The sequence below is a fragment of the Boleophthalmus pectinirostris genome, unplaced genomic scaffold (genome assembly GCF_026225935.1).
Source record: "Boleophthalmus pectinirostris isolate CB_2022bp ecotype Guang Dong unplaced genomic scaffold, ASM2622593v1 HiC_scaffold_18, whole genome shotgun sequence".
NCBI classification, from domain to species: Eukaryota; Metazoa; Chordata; class Actinopteri; order Gobiiformes; family Gobiidae; genus Boleophthalmus; species Boleophthalmus pectinirostris.
The window spans coordinates 15,584,424-15,612,152 of record NW_026571133.1 but is presented as its reverse complement, the minus strand read 5'-3'; the positions used below and the strand labels follow the sequence as shown (position 1 = coordinate 15,612,152).

At 36.7% G+C, this 27,729-nt stretch overlaps 1 protein-coding gene across 1 annotated transcript in view; it reads right to left on the bottom strand.

Moving 5' to 3' along the window:
- The window catches only part of LOC110161610 (copine-8), a 131,559-nt gene that overhangs the window by 81,355 nt on the left and 22,475 nt on the right, over nt 1-27,729 (bottom strand). Inside the window, exons 2-5 of the mRNA XM_055153678.1 lie at nt 16,401-16,441; nt 11,435-11,481; nt 7,647-7,750; nt 2,015-2,054 (exon numbers count right to left, since the gene is read on the bottom strand). Of these exons, the coding sequence (XP_055009653.1) occupies nt 2,015-2,054; nt 7,647-7,750; nt 11,435-11,481; nt 16,401-16,441 (232 nt within the window). The remainder of the gene's footprint in view (nt 1-2,014; nt 2,055-7,646; nt 7,751-11,434; nt 11,482-16,400; nt 16,442-27,729) is intronic.

The window sequence follows — 27,729 nt, the reverse complement described above, 5'->3', positions numbered from 1 at the left end:
CAAACCACACAAAAGTCTACAAGCCAATTAGAAAACCGGTTTTAATCATACACTGTACAGAGCTTCAATAGGACCTGTAATGTTAACCACTCTGCTGCTTAGCATCTCTTGCTCATCAGTTGTGTGCACATCTCCCAATGTTTGTAAACAGGAAACCCATATGTACTCTAGACACATTGTTTCATGTAGTGACGTTTACTCAGTGTATTTGTTATGTAGAGGAACAGGTTAGACAAGAACATTCAAGAACATTGTAACAGGTGAACAAAAGTCACTGTCAGGATTTAAAGGTTCAGTGAACACTTTCATTTCAGGAGTTGCATGTAAGATTCTGAATTCAGATTCATAAGCTTGACCAATCTGTGTCTCCAGATATGAGCGAGACATGTTCAAATAAAATATAGCTTTTACTAATAATACCTCTAATGCTGATTAATTCTTAAAGCAGGCATATTGTGTCTGGTATGTTGTAACCTATGTCCCACATGAATCATCAAAAAAAGGACCAATAGTACTATGCAATGTTTTGGTTCTCAAGACATCAAAATGTCAGAAAGTCTCTCATTTGGGTTGCCAGTGTCATTGCTAAAATCCAGTTGGACATAAAATGTCATTCTCTGATCTGAATCCTCACTACTTAAACCTCAGCACCCACAGTCAATCATTAATCAGTGCTCTCAGTGTACCTGTATATATTCTGCAGACTTTCACACGAAGAATGGCCATCCCATACTGATCTATCTGCAGGTTTACACACTGGCAATACAGGTTCAGTTGTGATGCCTTTTTGATAATTAAGTGCATATAAATTTACTTTAATTTACATCATGTAATACCATTGCTATGGCATTAATAATGAAAAAAACCTCAGAATGATACATATAAGCTGAAGTAAACTATGCAATATGATCATATTGTGAGCTGAATGGACCCAATTATTGATCAACTAGTAAATCTTGACATAGTAAATCTTGAAAAAAGAAAGTAAAAGGTACATTCTCTGGCTATATACCATCACTTGTAATGATGGCAGGGACTGTATTCTGAGTGTGAAAATGGCAGCAGTTCACATCTGACAGGGACCAGACTCTAAACACAAGCTGCTTTTAAAGTGCCAAATGGATCGTAATGACCAAATAATGCTTTCATTACACATGTATTAGGGACATTAGCCACGGCTACTTTGCTCTCCTAAAAGGATTCAATGACCCAACACTGAATATAGATCAAAATTATTCACCCAAACAACCAGGCTATAAATACCAGCAAAGGCATTTCTAATATGGCTCATGTCTGCGTGTGTACAATTGGACTAGGTGTTTGGGGACATTTGGTACAGCAAGTCTCTTTAATCGACAATCCCCCACTTATTCAAAGACCAAATGATTGTATTGTTCTTTCTAATTACTGCTATGCTAATCACAGCTATGGCAGTAAACAGTGCTAAAAGAGTGGACAAGGGAAATCTCTGTTTGTTTGATAGGTTCAGTACTGTGAAGCTGGTGATAAACACACTTATTATAATGGTACAATTACTGATATGAAGCACAAATCAGGCTAATTGAATTTAATGAGTGCAACAGAGGAAATAGGACTCCAAGACTGAATGACTGTACAAACTTCTAATGTTACAGATTTACAGCATGCATAGAAGTAGAAGTATAATTTGTGTACTAATGCTGATAATGCTGACAATTGCTATTCCTTCAGATACTAAAACTAATACAGTTGCCATAGCAATTAATATTCAAAATATGAGATCTTTTGAGTAGTCTGTCCTCAAAATATCACCTACATACATTGTTGTACCCATGTATACAGAATAATACTAGTAACAATTGTATTTTTACTACTGCTGCTAATATTAATGATAGCAGTGCCACTACCTCTATACAAATACATTACTAAAATACAGTACATTTTTCATATCAACATTTATGTGATTAGTGGTAAAGAATTTTATCACCCCAAAAGTTATGGTGTAAAAATGTTATGAATTGAGCTCAAGACTTACATGTTTGGAAAGGTTGGCACTCTTGGAATCCACGTCATACCTGTAGGGTGGAGGAGGAAAGGGCAGAGTTAGGCCAATGTAAAGCTATAGACTGCGACAGAGGCTCAGCTGGGGAGCATTATACACCAGTATAAAACAGTAATAGGTCCAAACAGGCTGTCAGAGTGCATCATGGGAGAATTAAGGGCATTTCCATCTCTACAAGACAGCAACGGCATTAAATGCATACTATTTAGATAATACATGGCTACTGAAGAAAAGTGAAAAGGTCCTGTATTAGGCAAAATTGATTCTTGTGAGTTTTAAGCTATGTTGTAGTGATGCTTCTGTAGATGTTCTGTAGAGATAAGCAATTCCAGGGCTGAAATGATCCAAATGATTCTAGTGAAGTTGTACATTAGAATGTAGTTTTAAAATACAGTGGAGCACTTCCTGTATTACCACATGGCATCACAAAGTGGAATAGTGTATTTTCTGTTTGAGAGAAGAATCCAACATCTGATTTTTCTATTGTTCTTTGTACAGCAGCGTCTAATAAACTTACCACTGGAATAGAGTTTCAGAGAGATGAACACAAATTAAATATTATTTCTTTTGAATGAGCAAAGTCATTAAAAACTGAAGGGGAAAAATTTGTGACTAAAACCCTTATTTACAGTGAACAACAAATAACAATTCTTTTGGAAATTACTTGACTGAAATAGTTTCTTAAAAGTGCTACATAAAACCATTAGACTTTAGGTTTGCTAATTTAATTTAAAATGTAATTTTTTTGACCTCCAATTCAAGACTAAACCTATGCCTTTATGTCACAATTAATGGTTATATTTATAAAATAGAATTATACTTATGACTTAGTGACAAAACCTTAATTCCTGTAGCATTGATCACTGATCATTAAATAAAATATTAGCTGTTGTGTAGCTATGAAATATTGATTTACAACTGACCATGATAGTATCAAATATGATATAGCTTTGATTTTATCCAGTCATGTGATCAGGTCATAGAGCAGTGATACTGAAGACAGAACAGCTAAAAGTGCAGACAATCAGCATGTTTCCCATCACAGTGGGCTGTGCTTTAAGTCCTACTCTCTCTCTCTCCTCTCTTTATTCTCCAGTGCACCTACACAGCTTTAATAAACACTGTCAGAGCAGAAAACCTTTCCAATATGGCTGCCCAGGAGGACCAGGGCCTCACAGGAGACAGAGCTAATCAGTCCACATTCACTCACAGAGCAGAGGTCACCCACAGAGCAGCTCCTTTGGCCTGGGGATAAAATGGTGCTTTCATCATGCTAATTATGGAATACAAATATCAAGAGGAAATGGTAATGAATGCTCTGATTAATATAAAATATAATTAAGACTATTCTTGTCCTTAATATCTTAACCAAAAATCACTGAAGGGTATTATTGTGTTAAAGCTTATGAGTAAGAAAAAGTTTAGAAAGTAATGAATAAACTGTCTAGTGTTCTCCTGTGAGGGAGTAATATCTGTATCTCATGTATTGTCAATATACCAATGTGAAGTGTACTTTATACAACAAATAATTATAAGATTAAATGCAAGAGCAAGAAAAAAAATACAATTAATACAATAATACATAATACAAATTCAAACTAATGACAGCCCAATAAAAATATTAATGTGCTTATCTTTGCAGAATGAATATATTCACTACCACTAAATGATGTTGTTTATCCTGGTTGGCAGTGCACATACATCACCATTACAACAAAAAGCCTGTGTATTAACAATATATTGACCTAAACGACTAGGCAGCCTGCACATTGGTCAGCGTGGCCAGTAGGTTTAATGGTTTGCAATTGCTGTGCCCTTTAAATAAATGAGATTGACAGGAGTACGCATTTGAAGTCTATTACACATAAAATGGTCTCATAAATCACTGTGAGACCACACGGTGCATATAAGCAATCTGTACAGTCCCGAGGCGACAAATGCTATTTCATTAACAGCTGAAATCTTGCATACGCTGATAATGTTTTTTTGATAGAAACAAATGAGACGGGATTGAAGACAGCAAGACTTCCATCACAAATAAAATGCAGTCTTAATTAGCAATGCTTTACAGGCTAGCTCTTCATGCACAAGACAATATAATATGAAACACAGGCCGAATAGAAACAATACTGACACAAAAACAGATGGCCTAGTGAACAAAGTGTGTCTCTACATATGTCTTCACAACATTCTCACAAACAACAAGGAAGACCTCACCTCAGCTACAGTTATCTACACGCATTTGAATGAGATGTTACACATTTATCTGGAGCACCAATTAGCAGGGAGATGGTGATAATACATCTGGAATCATAGCTCTGTTTTGGGTCAAGTATTCAAAGAACCAGGAGGAAAAGTGCACTTATAGGTACATTAAAGGGCAAATATTACACTGTTCTGTAATTGCACTGTAAATCCTGCATATATATCCTGTGTTCTTTTCCCAAACTGAAAACACTCTGTTCCTCCTTGTAATGTCATTAAGAGGTAATACAGGAAGTACTCCACTGTGTTTTTGATCATTTCATTAATGGAGTTGCCTAACTTTGAAGTTACAGCTTCTTGGAGACTTTTTATTAACAATCTCAGCTGCATGAAAGGTAAAAAAATAAAATAAAATTCAAAAATGAAGTGAATGAAACAAAACATAACTTCAGGTATATTTTCTGAGAAGGTAAGAACATTATAACATTATGACTAAAAGTTCACATGAGTCAGTTTTGCATAATATAGGATCAAACCTCTAAAAATCAGATATTGTGCCTTTAAAGCTCTGAGGTGCACAGGATACAATTAACACAGTGGCTCAAAAAGTACAAGACTTTAATAATAGTAACAATTGTATAACATAAGAGTAGCACTAATACAAAAAATATATATTCATGTATATAAGAGTAAATTATGTGCAGATGTATGAGGTATATAGGATGTGAAGCAATTCGAGGCTGTATCTCCCAAATCCTTATTAACATACTAGGACTTTGAGTAGCTTAAGGAACCCTAGCGTATGCGATGGCCTGTCTGTATACACTGTCCACGGCAAATGAGAAAAGTACAATCTATGGTATTCCTGTTATTTTGTTAAACCATCTCTCTCAGAGCTTTCAAAACCCAAGAGAATGCCATTAAACTCAAGGAGAGGAATAAAGTGATGCAGCTAGAGCCTATAGCAGCAAATACCTGCTTTGGATTTGGTTAGACACAGCAGAGCACGTAAACAAGCAATTGAGTTAACAAGTATATAGTAAAGAAGAAGAAGAGAGAACTATGGTAACACTGGAGGACACTTCTCTGGGATTGAAACCAAATCTGTATCTTCAAAATTTTAAATGTGTCTCTATGTGTGCACTAATTATTGTTAGTATTGCATAAAGCTGCATTCAAACCATAGACTGTATATATAAATGGAAATAGCTAATGTGCAAGCCATCGCATTCCAAATAAGTTTGTGGGCTCTTCGAGCTCCTATAGCTACCTACATTGTGCTCACTGCTGTGAGCCTCATCATTTTAGTCTTAAAATGTTTGTATTAACCTGCTCTACATGATTCTGTTTTTCTTTGGGGTTTTTTTTCCCCTATTTTGTCCATCAAAAAAATCCTTTTCATAGAGCTTGGCTCCAAATTGGCTCCTGTAAGCATTAGCATCGCAAGCTTCATTTAGCATGGAATACTATGGGTGACATCACACTTGCTTAGTCAGTTTTTTTTATACAGTCTATGATTCAAACCACAGCGCCAAAAATGAGCTGGACGCCTTTAGTTGGATGCCTCTGATTTGAGTTCAGACACGCCCAATACAAATTTACAAATCTGATTGTTGCTTCTCTGCTTCTGATTGGTTGAGCTTCAAGGCTAAACCAAAACATGTGATCTGCATCAGTGGAAGATGGAGAAGATGAGAAGTTAAGAAGATTGTTTTGTTTTGCCACTGGAACTAAAGGCTAATGTCTTTAGCTGCATAGTGACACTGTTCATCAGTTACTACGTGAACGATATATTAACGTTTCGCTCATCTTGCATGTGCTGAAGACACAAGGTTACGTGATAAATAATCAGATGACACATTGAAATGTGTATTAGGTAGGCTAGACCTAACCTACGTTAGGAAGTCAATTAGTGGGCAATTAATTGTTTTTTAGGTATGAGAATAAATAACGTACTGTGGGCAACAGTACATAACTAAACAGAATAATCTTACCAAATTACAACACTGAAGTATTAATGAGCAACAGATTGCAATGAAGTTGTCAAAGGTAAATTATGGGCCTATTATAGGCCTACATTAGACTTAGACAATAAAAACTGTTCATGAGACACTGACATTTGGAGTGCAGTAAAGAGGAGAGCAGTGGTAAACCATAGGAAATTTAAATGTACATGCAATCAAGAAAAATAATATAGCCTACAATATAATAAATAATAATATAAATATGCATTTACTGGGTGTTCCATAAATAATAACAGATAAAATAGGCATTTGCAGTCTGTGCGCCTCTGACGTCCAGGGCGTCTGCTTCGGTCTGTGAATGCCTTGTCGAGAGAGAGGCTTTAGTATAATTATTACATAAAACCCATTAGCGGAGGTGATCAGCTCAGCGGCTACGGTTGATATATATATTTATACTCCGCTAATGACACGTGTAGATTTCTTGTTCTGGTGTTTGTGGTCTTTCTCTTTCTTCTCTTCCTTCCAAGTAATAATGTCGCTATGTCACTGGATAGTAGTCCCTAATTGGTTGACCCAGAGAGTCCAACGCCAAAAGTTCATCTTTTTCAACTCATGATGCCGACGCCCTGCACATGCGCCTGAATGCTTAAGATGCTCCATGTTGATGCCAGATTTTTGTCGCGCTGACACCTGAAGACGCAAAAACACAAGACATCCTAGACGCACGTCTTTGCATGTAAACTGGACACCTTGACCTTTATTGTTGGCATTGTTAGCTAGCAGTAGTCTGGACGGCAAGACTACTATATAAACTCAAATTATAAACCGTGTTCTATAGAATGAGCAGAGTACAATAATCTCTACAGTCATAGAGTAATAGTGCTTAGCCTCAGTATTAAAGTCGGATCATGTCCGACACTTCACCCGGTAAACATCAACAGCCTGATCTAACATGACAGAAGCACAGAGGAGACTGAGGAAAAGTAGAATACACGTACTTATATATTTACCATATTTATTAGGTATAATCTTATATTCAAATAAAAAATAATAATACAGTTATTATACCTCATTTATTCAGCTGAAAGAGGTTTTAATAGAGAACTGTGCTATTCTAAATAGAAACATTTGCACTCTTGGCATTCATCAGCTATGGTTTTCAATAATATTGGATTTTCTTTTTTTTTTGTAAAACACTCCATATTACAGAGTCCGATGACTCGAAGTTAATCAAGTACCAGTGGAAACCACAGTCTACTTAACCTTCTCCACATGATGCAAATTAAGTGTCATATAACGAGTGGGGAACAGTGAGAAACTCTGATTTCCAATTAGCATGCTGAAATTAATGGTTTCAGGAACAGACTGAGGATGAAACTACAACAAATATGAAAAATATGTTTAGACAGTTGCATACACATCAGTGCATTACTTACAAGTCAAAGCGGAGGTTCTGGCGCTCTTCAAAGAAGTAGTCCAAAATGAATTTACGAACAAAGTCTGGATTTAATGTGTTGTCAATCACCTCTGTTCTTCCAAACTGTTGAAAGAAACAAAAAGAAGACATTATAGACTATACACTATACACACACACACACATATATATATATAAAACATTATAGACTATACACTATACATAATATTATATAGATATAGATAGATATGATAGATATGCTATATATATATGATATGATATGATATATTATTCTTTATGCATTTTAATAGAGCCCGACCGATATGGATTTTGTTGTTGCCGATATGATACCGATATAATGGAAGTTGGCGCTGCCGATATATTTAGTGATGTAAAAATTCACTGTAAATCTTGAATTATTTTTAATAAACTTAGGTTTGGTTCTTGTGGATTTTAAACTGGGTTTATTTAGGCAACATTTATTGTTATTCTGCCTCTTTACATGATATGTCATAGGACTAAAGCAGGTCTAAGGCAGGTCTAAAGCAGGACTAAACCAGAACTGAACCAGGACTTAAAAAGCACTAAACCAGGACTAAAACAGATCTAAACTATGTGTAAAACAGGACTAAACCAGAACTTAACCAGGACTGAGTGTCGGGACTCGGTCTCTATCTCTCGACCCCAAGATTAGTCCTGGTTTATTTATTTTATGCTGAATATATGTATGCACGTTTCTTTTTTTGCCCTATACACACGCATATTTCTGAAAGTTTCGTTTTTAGCCACTGCCGCTGTCAAAGTACCACGAGTCTGCATGCAGCGTGAAGAGAAAAAAGTGAGAGAAAGAGAAAACACAGCTCCCAATCCCAATAAGGATCAGGCTCCCGTCGTTCGCTTCAAAGAGCCGGCTCTAAGAGCCGCTTCATTCGCGACCGACCCATCACTACTAGCCTAGCTAGTAAATAAACAATCGCTATTAGCCTTTAGCCGTAAATACGTGCGCGCCGCGGTAATTAATTATATGCGCAAATTTCATCATTCACACTTCTATTCACAGTTCATTTACATATCAATGCTGGTCCAGTAACAAATATACGGCCAATATAGTCACTTTACAACAGACCAATAGAAAACAGCCTGTTTATGTGCGGGAGCTACAGCAGCAAATAGCTAACCAAAAACTAGCTTCAAAGTCAATGTATTTCCAACACTCACCGCTCACACAGGCTCATCCTCACATCACAGGTCTGCACTAATAAAAGTCCTTTTAATGCAGACTCAAACCGATTGTCCGTAAAAAAAAATTATCTCAGTGTTTAGATCAATATCTGTGGATGTAAACAAACGCACGTGACTCTGGGGGTGTGTTCAGGGACAGTATGAACACACACAGACAAATGACTCCGCAGATAAATACTGATGCGGAGCCACATATTTGGACATTAATATGTTTGTAAATTGGATTAAATGAACATAATGTAGAGAGTCTAAGCTTTATAACGACGTATAACATGCCCACGTGAAATATCGGCCCCTATCAGCAAGTATATCGGCCGATAGCCGATATCTTCCAGTTGCTTATATCGGCCGATAATATCGGCCAACCGATATATCGGTCGGGCTCTACATTTTAATCTCCAGTAGAAGATATATAGTATTGATTTATGTCATTTTGAGCACCACCTCTGGACATGGGTGTTCGTTGTAGAGCCTTTCTCAAACCATACTGAGCGATTAAGTTGGCTTCAGTGAAATAACCAATTTGACAGTTTCTCTCTAGGAGAGGCACTGGTTTGAAGTGGTTACAGAGGATTGTATTCACCTCTGAACTAATGGACCAGGATCAGCTCAAGCACAAGTCAATAGGGGTCAGTGAGGTCACACTTTAGCATTTACTGGGCCTTATTAATAATGCATGCAGATGACAGACCACTCACCACTGTGGATAACTGCCAATGAGAGAGGCTGCACATCTCTCTGGTCATTTACATAGATTAGAATTCATTACCTGAGCTAAATGCCACTTTGAAATATCCACTTAGTTAAGACGCCATAACAGGGATATCCTCATTCCAGCCTAGTAAGTACCTACTGTGGTCAATGCAAGTGTTCACTTAATCATATCAATTGTTCTTTCATTTTTGTGCGTACATTTTGATTGTTGTTTCCTGATTTTTGTCACTACAAATGAAGATAACTTCTACAACCTCCTTCTGTCTTCTCAATAACAAGTGGGTGTACAGTGACTAAAGGCAAACTAACAGAAGTACAAGCAATATTTTAACTGTTGGATATCAAACTTCATCAATACACAGGGCGCAGCCATGTTGCATTTTCTAACTCAAAACAATCTTGGAAAACCCAACCTCTGAGTAGAAATGGAATGCAGCACAAGCCTGAGTGCCTGTCACCTCCATAGGAGCCTCTTCATACATAACACATCTACACTGTACTTGCATGTTAATCTGTTGCACATTTTACATTGGATTCTCTACTCAAATAGACATGTATAAGGAAATAATCAAATAGAACAAAACTTTAGTTTCTTAGCAACATGGTTTCTATTTTTGAAGTTGGTCTGTATGGCACCTGATGTGAATGAAGTAGTTCTAAGTTACACTTTTTGTAATGTAAAAAAGAAAGATGTGGGTGGATCTCTCTGAATTTGGAAGCAAACGTCTTTATGTTTATACTCCTACAATAACTAGGCCTTGTGAGTTAAGTGTTCATATTTTAATGCAAGCTTTATAGTCTCTTAGGATGCACTGAGCCTGTTAAAAAATGTGAGCCTGAATTATACGCCATTTCACATTGAAAAAGGAATTTTTTAAATCTGAGTGGCTCATGTGGTAGCAGACACTGAAAATTGAATGTGGGGAAGACCACCCATTTCCACACAGACCATCCAATACTAACTTATTTTTCATGAATGAGTTCCTTTTGTTTTTTCCCCAGTTTATTGTAAAGGCACTTGGTGCCTAATGAGAGTGGATTGACTGAGCTGTAAACCTTACTGCTTCATGTGAAATCTAAAAATATATAGAGCTGACCTAAACCTGTGCCAGATACACATACAATGTGCCAATGAGTTTCTGAGTTTAAATACAGCTTCCTTCTTTCACAGTTTGAATGAGGTACCCCAGCTATAAGTGAACCTGTGAAGAGATCCCTCAGCCACTACTAAATTACAACTATTTTATCGAGGTTACCCTCTGTATGTAGGCAGTAGGCACACTGCTTACTGAGAATACACAACTACTATTTAATACTAGTATAAACTAGTACTGCAAAATTAACATGATTTCTAGTCAAACTAGTGTAAAACCATACAGTAGTGATAATCTACTCAAATCAAGAAGAAGCTACTAAAAAAATATTTAATACATATTGTTATCAAAATTAGTATGTCTAACCTTCTATCAAACTCATGTTTGAAAATGTAGCATTGTGACAACACTTGAGCATAATAATCTTTGTCTATCATTCCTATGGACACTATTTAGTACTTATTCCATTTGCACTGAGCCCATGCTGAACCAAGCCTCCAGCGTGTGACCTTTGACCCCCCTATCCAGGTGTTAGCATCGAAGCTGCTCAAACACATCTCCAGATCCTAACTTCCTCTCATTTGTGCGCACACTTTCTCCTGAGCATGAGAAATATGCCTTATTACTTCTAAAAGGGCTAAATATAAATGTGACACATACATCAACACTGATCGATTCACCAACATGTCTGACTTTCTAGAACCAAACACAGAATTTGAGCATCACTAGGATCTATCTTTGCCGTGTTAGAAGTACCTACCTCTCTCCACTCTTTGTTTCCCATTCCTTGCGTGTAGAGGACACATACTGAAATAAAAGGAAATAAACATAGATTAATAATAAATTCTATTGAAACAATACTAACACTTTAAACTGGGCCAGCTTCACTTGAGAAGTTGGACAAAAAGGACAAAAAGAACAAAGGCAGCAGAGCTTGACAAATTATGTATGAAAGCATAATATAACAACAACATCAAAGAACAGGCACGCATATTTTTCAATTTGAGAGCATAAAATCCTAATTTCATGCTTTTTGCAATTTTCCAAAACAAAGCAATCCACTAAAAGGCAAATTACTGGAGTCATTTATCATGCTTCATTTCAGCATGCCTTTAATGTTATTTGGAGGAGCAGAAAATGACTGTACAAGTGTCTGTGTTCACACCAGCTCTAATATTGAAGGCACATAATATTATGTGATTTATTTAAAGGTGAGGATGCCAGTGCCTGGGTTTGTGTGAGGGGGGATTTATTCATTTAAATAGAAATTAAACCGTATAATCTTTGTGAATGTTACAAAATAGTCTGGTGTTTAACAGAGGCTGGAGGCAGAGCTGAGCAAGGCATTTGTGAGTAGAACTAAAACTATAACTGGGATGAATGAAGAGTTTAGCTACTATGACATAAATGTATTTGAAAAATCTATATGTCCAATATTACACAAAACTGGCTCTTGTGAGCTTTAAGTCATGTTATAATGTTGTTACCTCATCACAAACATACTCATGTGCTTTGTTTCATTCAGTCCAATCCACTTTATTTCTATAGCACATTTCATTAACAAAGACTGTTGCCAAAGTGTTGCATATAGAAAACAACATAGTAAAAACAAATGAAAAAACTGTAAACATATCCACACATTTTGAGTAATCTTTTATTATTAGTCTGCCTATAATTCAAAAGCTCAAAATGCTCTGTTCCACCAAGTTAATAGCTCCTTTTACCTTTAGTTCAGTATAGATTAGCAATTCCAGGGCTGTAATTATGCAGATGATGTGAACGTGTATGGAGTTTAAAAACACAGTGGAGCCCTTCCTGTATTACCATATGAGACCACAAGGTGGAACAGAGTTCTTTCTGTATGAGAGAAAAACTCAACCTAAATATGCAGGGTTTGTGTGTTAAACATTATGACAAAACAAAACTCCAGGTATAGTTTTAAAAGAGGAAACAACATTATAACATTGATCAGAAAACAGTGCAATAGAGGCTCTTTAAAAATGTTGATGTTTTTTTTTAAAAGAACAGCCAGAGTGAATGTCCTATAAGCCAATACACAAACATTGATCCAGGAGAGGCAGTTTAGTGAAAGCAGAGTGTGTGACTAAATAAACAGAGCTTTAAACAAGCTGTATTGAGGGCTCAAAGTTCTCCTCAAAGCCTGAGCTGACAGTGTTAAGGATGGATGCGTCTCAGTGAATACTCAATCAAAAGGTAAAACAAAGATTTGCACATGACACAGTTCATCTGTTTTACTATAGTAGGCTGACCAGACATCCCAGTTTGAGCCCAAGTCGCCTGTTCCAGACTTATCCAAAACCACTGATTTATCCAATGTGTCCCTATTTCTGACCCATCTGATACCTACCAATAGCATAGAGGCAAATATACTGTCAATTGTTTAGGTAAAATACAGAAAACCGTGCTTGAAAATGGCTATAAGGCAAAAAATGCACCAATACAAACTCCTCAGATTATATACTTACCCACAAGTGAGTTATTAATAGATTTTACACTCTTTTCACAAATGTATTATGTTAACTATCCCAACCTTTGTCCCAGTTTTTAATTTAAAAAATCTGGTCACCCTTTACTACAGTGTGTGTGGGAAGTCAGTACAGCACTCATCAATGTTCACTGCTGTTACAATTTGCAGAGAATGCAGTTACAGGAGAAATATTCAGTAAGTGTATGTTCCAATATCAAACTATAACACATGAGTAATATCACTGACACCTCAAAGGGCAGCAAATAACAAAACAATGACATGATTTCAGAACTATTTTATACAATTTTAACTCTAGTTTAACATTCACATTTTCCCAAACACCCAAGTATTTCATAGGTACATAGTGAAGCCAATTACTGGTTTCAAAAAAACACGTATGTCAAAATAAAATCATAAACTAATTGTGTTTTTATTGTGTATACAACACAAGCATCAACATCAGTTTGTCAAATCTTAAAAAAATAAATCTAATGTTAGCTTTAAATTTTATTATTGAATTTTATTTATTAAACATTTTAAATTCTTAACAAAAAATATGGAAATAAATATATTTTCCACAATAGTTGATTCTAAAAACATTTTTGGATGAACTTGACGTGTATATGTTCAGTTCATCAGTTGCTATTTCTCTCTGAGGTGTATTTTTAACACAACAGGTGACATGTGGATTTTGGACTCTCTCTCGCTTTCTCCTCTGCTCTCTTCTCTGCTCTCTCTCCTCTGATCTCTCTCTCTCTCTCTCTCTCTCCTCCACTCTCTCCTCACTCCTCTTTCCTTTGTTCACTCCTCTGCGCTCTCTTCAGATCTCTCTTCTCTGTTCTCTTTTCAGTCCTGTCTTCTCTGCTCCTCCTCTGCTCTCTTCTCCGCTCTTTCTCCTACTCCTCTCTCCTCTGCTCTCTCCTCTTCTCTCTCCTCCACTCCCTCTTTTGTTCTCTACTCTCTCCTCTGCACTCCTTCCTCTCCTCAGCTCTTTCTTCATCTCTTTTCGTGTCGCTCTCTCTCTCTCCTCTTCTCTCTCCTCTCACCTGTGTTCTCTATGCTGCTCTCCACTGTGCTCTCTCCCCTCTGAAACCCTCTCCCTCTCGCCCTGTCACACTGTTTCAGATCAGGGCCCTGAACACACCACTCTCAGCATAATCAAACAGCCTCAACACTGCACTTCGTTCTGCATTGTCTTCATCACTCACAGTGTCTACTGCTCATGGTGCTGTTCAAGGCACGATTCTCTTATTGCTTTGGGCTTTTGAGGTAATTACTGTATTTACACTGTTTTATATGTAAACATAAAACAGGATTCATATTGGCCAATGTTAATTTGTTATGTGTAATGCTTAAAAGTATGCATTTTCTTTAAGAGATGTCAAGTTTATTTAGTTAATTGGCAATTATGATCATAGGTCACTATAAAATCTTAAAGGTGCATTGTGTAACATTTCTAGTGGAGGGTCCGCCACTAGTTTGTCTCCATGGAAATAGTATTACATCATCCAGAATGTTCCACAGTATAGATGCTTAATAATCACGAGGGAGGCAAGCAGGTTACAGCACTATGATACATTACAATTCAGATCTGTGGAGTGTCACCCCTATTCACAGAAGGAATTATTGTATTTTTGGGCAACAGAAGCATGTGTTCATTGTTATACCATGCAACATTATAGGCAAAGCAATAAAATCTCCATAAAAGCAGAAAAGTTGTGCAGTGCACCTTACCTAAAAATAATATGTGTTAAAAAATAATGTCTATTTATCTACATCCACATATAACAGAAATCCAAGAGTGAGTCTTTATTCTCTGGCTGTTTTCGTCACATGAACATACATTTTGCGATCAAAAAGCTAGATTTTATAAAGCGGGTCACATTCTAGACTTGAAATTCTACTATTAGACAATGTGAATGCAAGTAAATAATGAGTTTCATTTTTTTGTCAGTGTAATGGCAGGAATAATGATTACACTAAAATGTGACATCGACACACCTTTATTTCATATTGCGCTGCATGGTTGCCACTGTAAATATTGTTATATTGAGTATAGCTTTTTACAAACAATACAACGAATATGATTAGTAGAAAAACAACTAAACTATTGTGATATAAATATGAATAGCCCACATGGAAAGCTATAGCCACCTCTTGGTTTTTCTATAGGCTGTGTGTCTCAGCTGGTCCTTACATTAGTCAGATCAGCCTTGAGCCAAACACACAGTAAGACAGAGCAGCCCTGGAGAGGTGAGTCACAGAGACACAGAGGAGGAAAAAGCCAGCATCTCAAACACATCTCCATATTTCTCCCAAATGCATTGAAATCCTTGAAGCAGTCAAAGGGAAATACATAAGAGCCGAGGTCTTCGAATGAATATTATCTTAATATTATGCAATAATGTAATAGTTCTATCTTTAAGAATGTTAAAGATGCACTAACTTTCTGGTAGGGATATTGCTTTGTCAGGAATGTTCCACAGTATGGCATTAAACATCTCTATTTAATTACATGTGTTTTATTGCTCAAAAATAGTAGTATAGTATTCTTTACTAAAGATGTTAGTAAGTTTACAAAAAGGTAATTAAAACAGGTTGCATAATGAAAACAGTTGAGTACTATGGTGGACAAACCAGAAAAGTTTCATAGTGCGCATATTTTATATGGATTAGATAAAGGGATGTGTCTCTCTAAATCTGGCACCTTCTGAGATTCTAAGATAAAAAACAGTTTTGCAATAGTAAGCACAAAAGTCTGCATGCAACAAAAAGCAAAATATGGGTAAAGACATCAACAAGGAAGAAAGGAATAATATTTTGAACACACACACACACAATTATAAATGATTACATAGGATTACACACTTTTACACAGTTAAGACACACATATTTCACAAAGAAAAGTATGGAGTGAGTATTTTTTTTTTTTTCACTTATCTGGAACACTGCAGACAAACAAAGGAGTGGGAAGAGGTTTTAACAGTTTCAATTTAATGCCACCCCATTTCAGCACTAACTTCCCATAGAGGGCAGGATAGTTACATTGTTATGATAATTTGATCATCTCTAATCTTTTAGTAACAATTGCCAGTTAGACTTGTAATATGAGACACAGGAGCATGTTTACACCACTACTTCCTCTGCCGTGTACTTTTCCACTGAACTGTGTGGTTACAAAACATTTAGACAGAACAAGAGTATCACAGAAAGTCAAACAGAGAGCGTTGGGTCTTACTTGGGTCAGATTTGGAGAAGGTGTCTCTGTCCAGCAGGTTTCTGTCAACACAAAAGGACATGTGTGGTTAGTAACAAATGTTAAAAAAGTGTTCAAACTGCAACAAGAATTCATCAGATTCATGGTAAAATTTTCTTTCAATAAAAACCTGAGATATGTATTCTTTTATTCAAGTCTTTTAACAACAAACTACAGTATGTAACTTCTTTCTTTTTTTTGTTCCACAGTACAGCATTGCAGAGGTTGGGACTTGACTTGATAAATAAACTAAGACTTGAGTTGATTCAAACTTGAGAGCTGTGACTTGAGAAGACTTGAAGCTTCTCCTAAAAATATATATATGTTTCTGGAAAATACTTTTCTCTTTACAGTTGATAGCTGCAGTACTTAATTTTAAAGGAACAAACTGGAAAACGTCAGTCCCACTTCTCTATTTGTTACTTTGGATGTAACTGAAGTACTGTGAGATGTTATCTTCAAATGTACTACAGTAATATACAGTACAATACAGTAAAACAGAGGGAATTACAAAGAACATTTTTTTGTTCTGATTGTAATGATTCACACTAAGATCTTGTCAAGACATTTAAAAAGGAAAAAAAAAAAAAAAAGCATTTAATAAATACTCATATATAAATATACCATGACTTTTTAAATACAGTTTAGTTTAAAATTCATATAAAGTGCAAAAATCTAAGCTATACTTGGTACTTTGGTTTAAAGACTTGAAATGACTTGAAGCTCAAAGCAGACGACTTGGACATGACTTGAACTTATGGGCCAGTGACCAAGACTCGACTTTGACTTGCCTGTATTTAACTTGGGACTTGACTCGGACTTGAGGTCAAAGACTTGAGGCTTACTTGAGACTTACAAAACAATGACTTGGTCCCACCTCTGTGGCATTATAAACATATGCATTTAATACAGTGTAGTCTCTGTCTGCAGGTGACCAAGTTACAGGTCAGATCTATGGAACGGGTGCTCTGCTTATATTAAGACTGTTATTTTTAACTAAAAAAAACACCTGGAATTGCATTAATACAAAATAGATTAAATACTGTCCATACTGTGGAACATTCAACATTAATGGCCTCTTCACCAGAAAAGTAGTGTGCCTTAGGTGTTTTTTAAATTATCTGTACACGCGCAACTGACACTTTGACTTGGTAAATATGTGTTTGCATAGAAAAAAAAGCTAAGATGTAATGTTTTAGTTCTTTTTTCTGGTTTGTAAAGACTTAAGCTGTAGAGGTAGGGTCTTAGGATGCTTCTTTTGGCCTTGCAGATATATACAGCATTATTATTTCCCTGTTCATTATGTGGGAATGTAAGGGTTGTATGCAATCCACAAAGCCACATTTTCTTCCACAAATGTCCTCATCAACAAAACAACTTGGATACTTGGAAAATATGGCTTTAAACAAGCAGTTATGGCATCCAATTTCATATTAAGACAGCACTAAACCCTTTTAAAGTACCTGCACAGAGAGCTGCTGTGTTGAAAATACAGCTCTGGGCCAAAAATATTATTAGCAAGACAAAATATTTCTGAGAGAATCGAGTAGAACCTTTTTATTAACGGGGATAATGTCAAAGCAGATTATGATTGCAATTGGATATGAAACTAAAAATGAGCAATATTGTGCATTAAGGAAGCTATAAAATAAAGTACGAAGATGCAACTATTAAAACTTATACAATGATATAACAGTCAAGTCTAAACAGACCAACAGAATAGCTAGATTCTACTGGGTATTTGTGATGCTTTTCTCAATATAAGAGAGTTGGAATGTATTATATAGGGCTTTAAAACATGCAAAGCACCAGACATCCAATGATGTTTTCCATTGGATTTAATATTAGGCTATTTTATATGTTTTTATTTTATTTTCATTTTATTCTACACATGAGTAATGTTGTCTGCAATCCTCTGCTATAAGATCAGCAGCTTCACAAAGTTACACAGTGGATTTCCAAGGAAATCATGGTCATTGATATTAGTGGACACAGTAAAGTCAAGTTAAGTAGCACTATGTAACTTTTATGGCAAATTGTCTGTCACCTGTTTTAGCTTTGCAGCTCACACTTTAATTTATTTCTTCATAGAGACAAGCAAACAAGCAAGTTACAGGTCAGAGACGGCTCCACTCAGGCATGTTTTTAGCATATAAACAGTTACAGGTATATCTGAATGAATGCAAGTCTAATGCCGTACTTTGGTAGCCTGATTCATCAGCCGGTTTCACTTTGTGGAAACCGTCTGACCTCGCAGCATTAGGATTCGTTCTCTCGACAGTAGGCAAGTACTTTTTTTATTTAACCAATGGCTGCTATTCGGTTGTGATGTATGTAATGCTCCGCTGACTGTACCAGAAAAGGGACCCAGTCAGGCGGTTGAGTTTGATGTCATGGCTTCACAGCTCTTCGCTGACTGGCCGGTGCGCAGTCTACAACTTCCAGGGATCTTGCAAACCATCTAGTCTATTCCGATTCCTGACCTAGTTGCTGGAGAGAAATTGGTGGACAATGGACACCCAATCCAAGTTACACTGTGCATCTCTAAAGTAAATACTAAAATACCTTACCCAAGATGGAAACCAATAACAAAAATACCAATAACCAACCAAATGACATTTAAAGAACATTGTGTGTTGAGTAGTATTTTTGTATTATATAGTCCCTCTAAGATTATGTACAGAGATCAGCTTCATCTGAGCAGTTCCAGTAGCTCTCAGTGCTCCCCTTGCTTCCTTGCCATGTTGTTCTGTTACCTGTTCCTCTTGTGTGAATTCATCTCTACACCTCTGTCTCACCACAGATCTGTGAGTGGCTGCTAACACGCAACAGTCTTTCACAGCACTTGAGGAATCCAACAGCTACCACTAATAGACAATTAATATATATGATGCAAAATACAAAACTTATGGATAATACCAAATGCCAACAAAAATATAGAAAACAGATGTGCGTATAACACATTCTACACATTCTGCAGCTACCCTCAACAATTAATTAAACACAGATTTCTGGTCCCAAGTGTGTTTGTCTTACTCACAAGCATGGATTAAAAAATAATAATAATAAAAAAGTATAAAGGCAAATTACCTCACATTTGGAGGCGAAGGATTTGGGGTGATGACATGGAATGTGACGTGGTAAAAAGGAAAAAAAAATAATAATACAAAGCTGTTATATCAATGAATGTTATTAAATTTACACAGTAATTGAATTTAAATGGTTTGCTACTTTCAGGCTCTCACAGGTGTCTCTCTTTGCCTCCTGTCTCTCTCTCTGCACCCCTATGTGCATCTCTCTCTCTCCTGCTCTGCCTCTCAGTCTCCATCTCTCTGTCTTTTCTCTCTCTATCTTTCTCTCTGTCTCTCTCACTATCTCCCTGTCTCACTCTCCTTCTACATCTCTCTTTTCCTCTCTCCCACAATTCACATGTGTGAGTTCTGTCCCTCTTTCCCTCTCTCTCTCTCTCTCTCTCCCTCTAAGTCTCTCCCTCCTTCTTTCTCTCTCTTTCAGTCTCTCTCGCCCTCTCTCCCTCTCTTCTTGTTCCTATGTGTGCATGTGTGTGTACAGGGACAGGTTGAGGATTTCCACTTCACAGACTAAGGTGAATGAGTCATGGAGGCCTATTCCCCCTCGGGCTCCAGCTAAAAGCCACCATTCAAGTCACAAGAACCCGCCCCATAAACTCAATAACAGAGTTTATATTTAGAGACAGCCTCACCAGAAACAGAAAAAGTATTTAGATCAGATGTGGTGCACAATTCACTTACTAGACAAAAAAATTTCTATCATAAATTGTTTGGTTCCAAGAACAAAGCCAAAAACAAAGTAAATGTTATTGTATTTTCCTAGAAATACAAAGGTATACTGCAGTAACAATCACAAGCTATATACAGATGCAAGCTGTGCAAGATGTGCTCTTATTCCTCATTAAATTGTGCTGCACTGAGCACAGAGAGAACAATCAAGTGACCCTATCCTGCAATGGTAAAATAGCATTGGCCCTATCTTACAATGGTAAAATTGTAAAAGTAGTCAATAATATACTAGCGTCTTTTTTATCGAGAAGTGTACAGCCTATCATCTGTCAGTAAAATACAAATTAGTGGAAGAATATCTATGGAAAGCTAATTATTTAATCCAGTGTTAATCTGGATTACTAAAAGAAATTTAAATTCTAAGTACATTACAGGGGCCATGGTTCATTCAGCCCACTGTCACGAGTGATTTAGAGGTGTCTTGCTCAAGGACACAAAGGCAGTTTGTGTGCTAATGTTTAGTAAGTGTCTATTTAAGGGGTTTCGTTTTTTTGTTTGTTTGTTTGTTTGCTTGCTTTTTTGACAATATTTAGTTTTGAATTATTAATTACTATGAAAACAGTGATAATTTTTCCCCACTTAGAAGCATACAGATATCTCCCAGGCTCCAGCCATCAGGATGAATAAACTAATCCAAAAATAAAATAAAATGCTTTTTCATAATTGATGTATTATTGATTCTACAAATGACTTTCCTCAGAAATCAAACCATTAAAAGTGCTTTAGACTTCCAGAGCACATCGGGGCTATCACAAACACTCCACTTCATTAGCGCCTTTGCTCTAAATGACTTCCTCTCTCATTCGTCTGAGGATTACCTGAAGCCAGTGTCAAACAATCCAACTCACAGCACATCAAATATAAGTCCTTCTCTCTTCCTCACTGCATTCAATCCACAATACCCAGAAATACTCAAATGTAAATGATTCAAGGTAAAGAGGGACCCAGGGAGTATGAGCTGTCTACAGCGCTGAGGAGATGTGCTATTGCCAAGACTTCAGCTGAAAGCATTTCTCCAGCTTTTATGTGACACATTCACAGCCACTGAATCCAATTTGAATCTGTCAAATGTACTGCTGTGTTTAAACTTCACAAATAGATACAACAGATCATCATTTTACATTTTGTTAAACATTTTTGGAAACTGCTATTTAGATTTAAAATGCTTAAAGGTGCACTTTGTAACGTTTCTGGTGGAGGGTGTGTCACCTACTTGTCTCCATGGAGATATTACCTGAAATATTCCACAGTATGGCATTACACTTATTTATCTTTACAGATACAGCATGTGACACCACAGGGCCACGTTACATCTCTGATCTGTGGAGAAGCGAACCCAGTCACAGTAAGAAGGCAAGTTTTTAGGTAAAGAAAACCCCATGTTAATGAGTAAATGCAAGATAGAAATGTTTGATACCATTCAGGGACATTCCAGACAAAACAATAACATCTCCATGGTGACAAGCAATTGACAGATCCTCCACCAGAAATTTACACAATGCCCCTTTAATAATAAAAATGAGTTCAAAGACTTTCTTTTTTTAAACTGCAGAACAAAATCTTTCACCCTAACAATTAACGTCTTGTGAGATAACCCTTTTGGTTTAAAGTTAATTAAAGCAGATTTTCCTTAATTTGTCTCATTTACAAAATATGTAAAAAAAAAAAAAAATACAGGTGGAGCAATCTGTTATTCTTCTACTATATATATTTTTTTTATTAATTCTCAAGTAACCAGTAAATGCTGTTACACAATAATATACTGAGTTTGACCCAAATTGACCCAAATTCAAAAATCAGACCCATGATGTACTAACTGTCCTCACTCCCTGATGACTGAAGACACCATGTGACAAAGAGGAGAAAACTTGATCATGCATCATGATGGGGGATCAGTATACTCTCCCCACTGTTCTGTTCATGTGCTGGACTCCAACAGTCAGACTATAAAGATCCCAGAGGCATATAGTAATCTCTACAATGTGCACAGAGTTTAAACTGTGTGGCTGTTACTATAATTATTCAATCAATATGTTGAGCTAACACAGAAAGGTGCATTTCATTTTACATCTGAGTCAACAACAGCACTGATCAATAACCACAAATGTGACTGTAATGTAATTTTTTTCTTGTTTTGTTTAGTTTTTGCTCATTTGCCTTTACGTTTTCAAAACTATAAGTCATTATATTCAACCTGATTAAATCTTTACACAAAAATATGGCTGCCACACACTATAATGCAATAAATGATATGATAATACATGTTCATTTTCAGAATTAATTTATTGCAGCACTCTGAATAAACCAAGTATAAACAAAGCAAAGTTGAGTTAGAAAGAAAGCACTTATATTTCAGGGACAAGGGCAAGTCTTATTGAGAGAGATGAAAAAAGCTGAATAAGGCCAGTAAAATACAATATTGAACAATTACATGCATGAGTACTATTACATTAATATTTATAGTACTCTTCCATTATTTGCTTACACAAACTGGGACAAAATTTGATAAGATTTCATTTGTGTTTCAGAGGCTTATGGCTCTTGTCATGAGTACCATTTTAAGTACTATTCAGAAGATGTATTTAGTTTTGAATTGATTACTGCTAAAGTAAAAATAATAATAATAATAATAAGATTAATATGATTGACAAATTAAAATTTTGCAATTGTGTGGAGAGAGCTGATCCATAAAAAATACAAAACATCAAACACAGCTGTCAAAGTATACACATCCTCTACTAACATCATAAACAACATTAAGTAAGATGGTTAACTCAGCCTCATTAAATCCTGGATCTCTAAACTGACTGGCCCATTCTGTACAATCACCACCACCATAACAGTGAAGGATGGCTGGTGAAGCTGACAGACTAGATCTATAGTTTTATCAGCACGTCCTCAGTCTGTCCCCAGAGTCTCATCTAGCTCTGACACAACGGACAGCTGTCAATCTCTACAAGAGGAGGAGAAAAGTGACACCATATGGTCAGAAACGGCCTAAATCATTGATACGGAGAAAGCAGTGGGGGGCTCCCTCTAAAAGACAAACATTTTGATGGTCAAAGCCTGGGTTAGTTTGGAAACAGTGGCAGATAAGCTCCAGAGGGACAGTGTACCGCAGGGGTTTCCAAACTTTTAGCATCATCAAAACACAGATGAAGCGGGGGGCTGGGGATCAGTAAAGGGAATGATTAAAATATCTATAACAGGTTAGAATGAACCACCAGATCTTTACTCATGCTTAGATCAGACGTATGTTTTCATGTTCAATTACTGCAGACACATCAAACTCAAGCCCAGGGGCTAAATTTGACCCACAATATAATTATATTTGGCCCGTGAAATCATATCAAATATGTATTAGAGCTGGCCCACTGGCTACAGATAAGATATAGAGACATTATTTATAAAAAAAAATGTTGTTATTATTTTCTATGATGCTTGTTCTGGATTCAATGTTTAAGCAAAATTATGATTAAATATTTATTTTAATAAGAAAAGGTTTAACAGTACATATCCCAAAAGAAGAGAAAACATGCAGATGTTGTTGACATTTTTCAATAAATACTTAGTTTGGCCCATGACTTAATCCCAGTTTTTAATTTTGGCCCTCTGTGAATTTGAGTTTGACACCTCTGAATTACTGTGAGAATTAAGGTAAGCTGTCCATTTTCTAGTTCCAATTGGACAATATATCAGGAGAAGTAGGTGACCACAGCAACCATGGGTCCATCTTCATATTTTCTTCAACCTGGGTCTTGGTCACTTCTTACTTACTTTTTCTTACTGGCTATTGCTTAAGCTGATGGGAAACACTGACTGAAATTTATAAAGCATATAGGTGTATGACAATAACCATTACAGCAGGATTTTGAATAGTACATATTCAATGTTATATCTCTTCAAAAGTCAGAACCTTTGCAGTAAAATTATTGTATTTGACACCTCACTTCTGACAAATCACAGCTTTTCCTTGGTCCTCTTACATCCAGGCCAAACCTTGCAGAATGTCCCTAAATTGTCCCTCTTGTGGTTCCGTCCGAAGAGGTTGTGAGGCAGAAAGCGCAGCGGTGAGTGTTTGCTGTGCTCTATAATTATGTGAAATGCCTTCGATGTCGGGTCGGGGGGTTATCAGCCCTCCCCTCCCACAGTGACCCACCTCTGTGCGTCTGCTCAATCAGGTTCGCCTCACAATAATGTCCAACAAGGAGGACAGTTACCATGGAAACAGTCCAGAGCCAATCACAGGCCACTTGAGTGAGCTGACTGACAGCTGTGTTGGTTTTGTATAAAGCGGAAACCATCAATGTTGTGGTATTTCAAGTGTTTTTCTCTGTACCTCAAGACCACTTCATCCATTGACATTTTTTCCCCCAATATAAATAAGAAATATATTGAAGTGGGGACAATTTCCTATTTTCAGATCATAAACTTTTTTTAGTTTTGAAATCATTTAATTTCAAGTTGAATAGCTTTGCCCTACCCGCTCTACTCGCTCTACTTGCTCTACATGCTTTACAAAGGTATTTACTTACAAAATATTGAATACCTGCATTAAAATTTGCCGAGCCGGTGCAAGAGTCTGTTACAGCGCGTAACTTCTACCTTCCTTCAGCGTGTCCAGAAGTCCAACTTTTTGTGTGATGTTTGCATCTTCCACTGCCTTTTGGGTGCGAGCGCAGGAGCCTTTGTCAGTGCAGAACGTTTCGTCGACGTTGTGGGTTTCGTCGGGGAGAAAACTTGCAACCGTACAGCACTTCAGAATCACACTGCTAGAGATTGAACATGTATTTAAAGTTGGCAGCTGAACACATTCTGTACTGTACTGTACAGGAGACAGGAGTCCCTTGGCCAGTCAGGACGCAGCGGGAGGAACGCAACACGTGTTCATACAATGTAAAAAAAAAAGGGCATGCAAAATTGCACACAAAAAAAAAATAAAAAATCTGCGAAACAGCGAGACAGCGAAAAGTGAACTGCGATAGAGGGAGGGACGAGTGTAAACCAGGCCTAAACCAGAACTGACCCAGGTCTAAACCAGGTCTAAACAGCGTGGAGTTCTTTGTCAGTCCTTTCGCCCGCGGTTACCTGAAGGTCTACGAGGGCGCATCTCCGGCGTTTCACCGCTGCTGATATCGAGGTGATTTTAGCGAATTTGTATGAAGAAAAACCCACCACTTCAATCCAGATAAAAAAAAAACATTGTAACGCGCGTTACTCACATTTGTACCGAGTAAAATATTACTATTTTTCCCCTGTAATGCCTTACATTACTGCATTACAGCAAAAAGTAATGCATTACTGTAATTCGTTACTTTTATAACACGTTACTCCCAACACTGTTCATAATGCACTGATTGTAATCATTTTGAAACTTCTGTCTAAACATTATGCACTAGCACAAAGTATTTAAACCACTATCAAAGTTTCAGATTTAAAATATATTCTTCTATTCCCTCTTCAATCATCTTCTCTTTTATAAGAATCACCATTTCTGTAATAGCTTTTGTAACAGTCTGCTACATCTTCTCAAGACACCCAAGACTTCCTCATCTATGTTACAGAAATGAATTGCTTTTTAGATCTCATGAGAAATGGATATATGAAAGTTATATCTGAAAGTACAGAAAACTGAAAAAAGAGGATCATAGGCTACTTGTATTGAGTCGTTTTCCAAATGTCATTTAAAGTGTGAGTAAGCAATAGTGTTTATTCTGTTTTTATCTCATATTCTGCTGTCCTCATGTCCTCATGTCCTCCTTCACCTCCCTTAATCCCCTGTCTCCTCTCTCTGTCTGTCTCCATAGTTGTATCTGAATTTGACCGTGACCTGGTTAGACACTGCAGTGGCTCATTGAACTAGATACAGTCATTCACATAGGCACATGCACAGGGAGCAAAGATTGACTCTGATATATCATGCAAGAGCACTTCAGAGGGTTTCCTTTTCAGTCAGTTACACTTACAGATTTACAGATTGCTATAGTGTCACAAATAAAATAATATATATATTTTTTGTTTTGTTTTGTAATGGCTAAGAGAGGGGTACATTGGAACATAATAAGTGCAAAATAAATATAACTTTTTTTCAACATGCACTAGGAAATGGAGGGTCTGCCAGCTTTGCTTGGAATGTTACACAGTATGGCATTAAAGTTTCTGCACTATGTAAAATTGACTCTTGGAAGCTTTAAATCATGTTAGAACACTGTTACCTTATCAGAAACATACCTGGAGCTGTATTTTGTTTCATTCACACATTTGAGTTAGCCTTTATAATGAATCCATCTGTATCTCCAAAGCTCAAAATGCTCTGTTCCACCTTGTGATGTCATGAAGCAGTAGCTTTGTGAACAGCTTCTTTTACCTTTAGTTTTGTTTGTTGGCAGTTCCTGAAATTATCCAAATGATTCCGGTGAAGGCATGTGGCGTTCAAAAACACTATGGAGCACTTCCTGTATTACCACATGACATCACATGATGGACCAGAGTATTTTCATTTTGAGAGAAGAATGCAAGCTTAATATGCATGGTGTTTGTGTTAAACTTGTAAATCAAACAAAACACAACTCCAGGTATGTTTTTGATAAGAAATCAACATTATACGTTCAGAAAATATATGCTCTTTAAACTGAGACTGGCAGGTGAGGGCACCATCCAGAGTTACAGGTCAAATTTGTAGAGAGGCATTCCAGCTCATAATAAGCATTTATATTTTTCAGTGTGGGCAATAAAAACAACTGCAATAAAAAATGCAAGAGTACTAAGTTCAATGTTATGGTGTGAAACATCCAAAACAAAGCAATAACAATTTCATGGAAACGAGCTGGAGGTGAACCATTAACCACAAAAGTTACATTGTGCATCTTTAAATGATATATCACACCCCACCCACTAATAATTTCCCAGCTACTTATTTTAATTTTACATTGATGGTACCAGGCAGAATCACGGCTGGTGGCACCTGTAGAATGTTGCTCAGTGATTTGTGGAGTGCGTCTGAGCATGCCCAGTGGAATCCTCTCGCTCCACATCTCCCAGAATACCCTGCTCTGTTGCTAAGCACATGCATCCACACAAACCACACAAACACAAAGTGGTCGGGAGTCATGCAGCGAGCACAACAAGAGCATGAAAGGCCAACAGTGCAGAAATGTGAGTGCTACCTAACCTAACAATAACTATAATGAATATGTTATAGATTTGAACTGTGTAAAAAAATGAGACAGAATAGGTTCCCGAAACATAATAAGAAATAATAAGTTGTTGCCCTTGACAACCTGGAGTCTATTATTTACTGTAGAGTCCCTAAGGTAAGTTCAATGCATTGTAAGTCCTATGTTGACCACTGAATAGAAAGTGAAGGCTTTATGTACAGGTCATATGAAGAGAACACCTAAGCAACTGCCTTCAAAGCAAACTTTAGAAATGTGTCCATCCAAATCATATTCATTTCAGTTAAGTTTAATCTATAGGGTTGTGGGTGGCTTTAA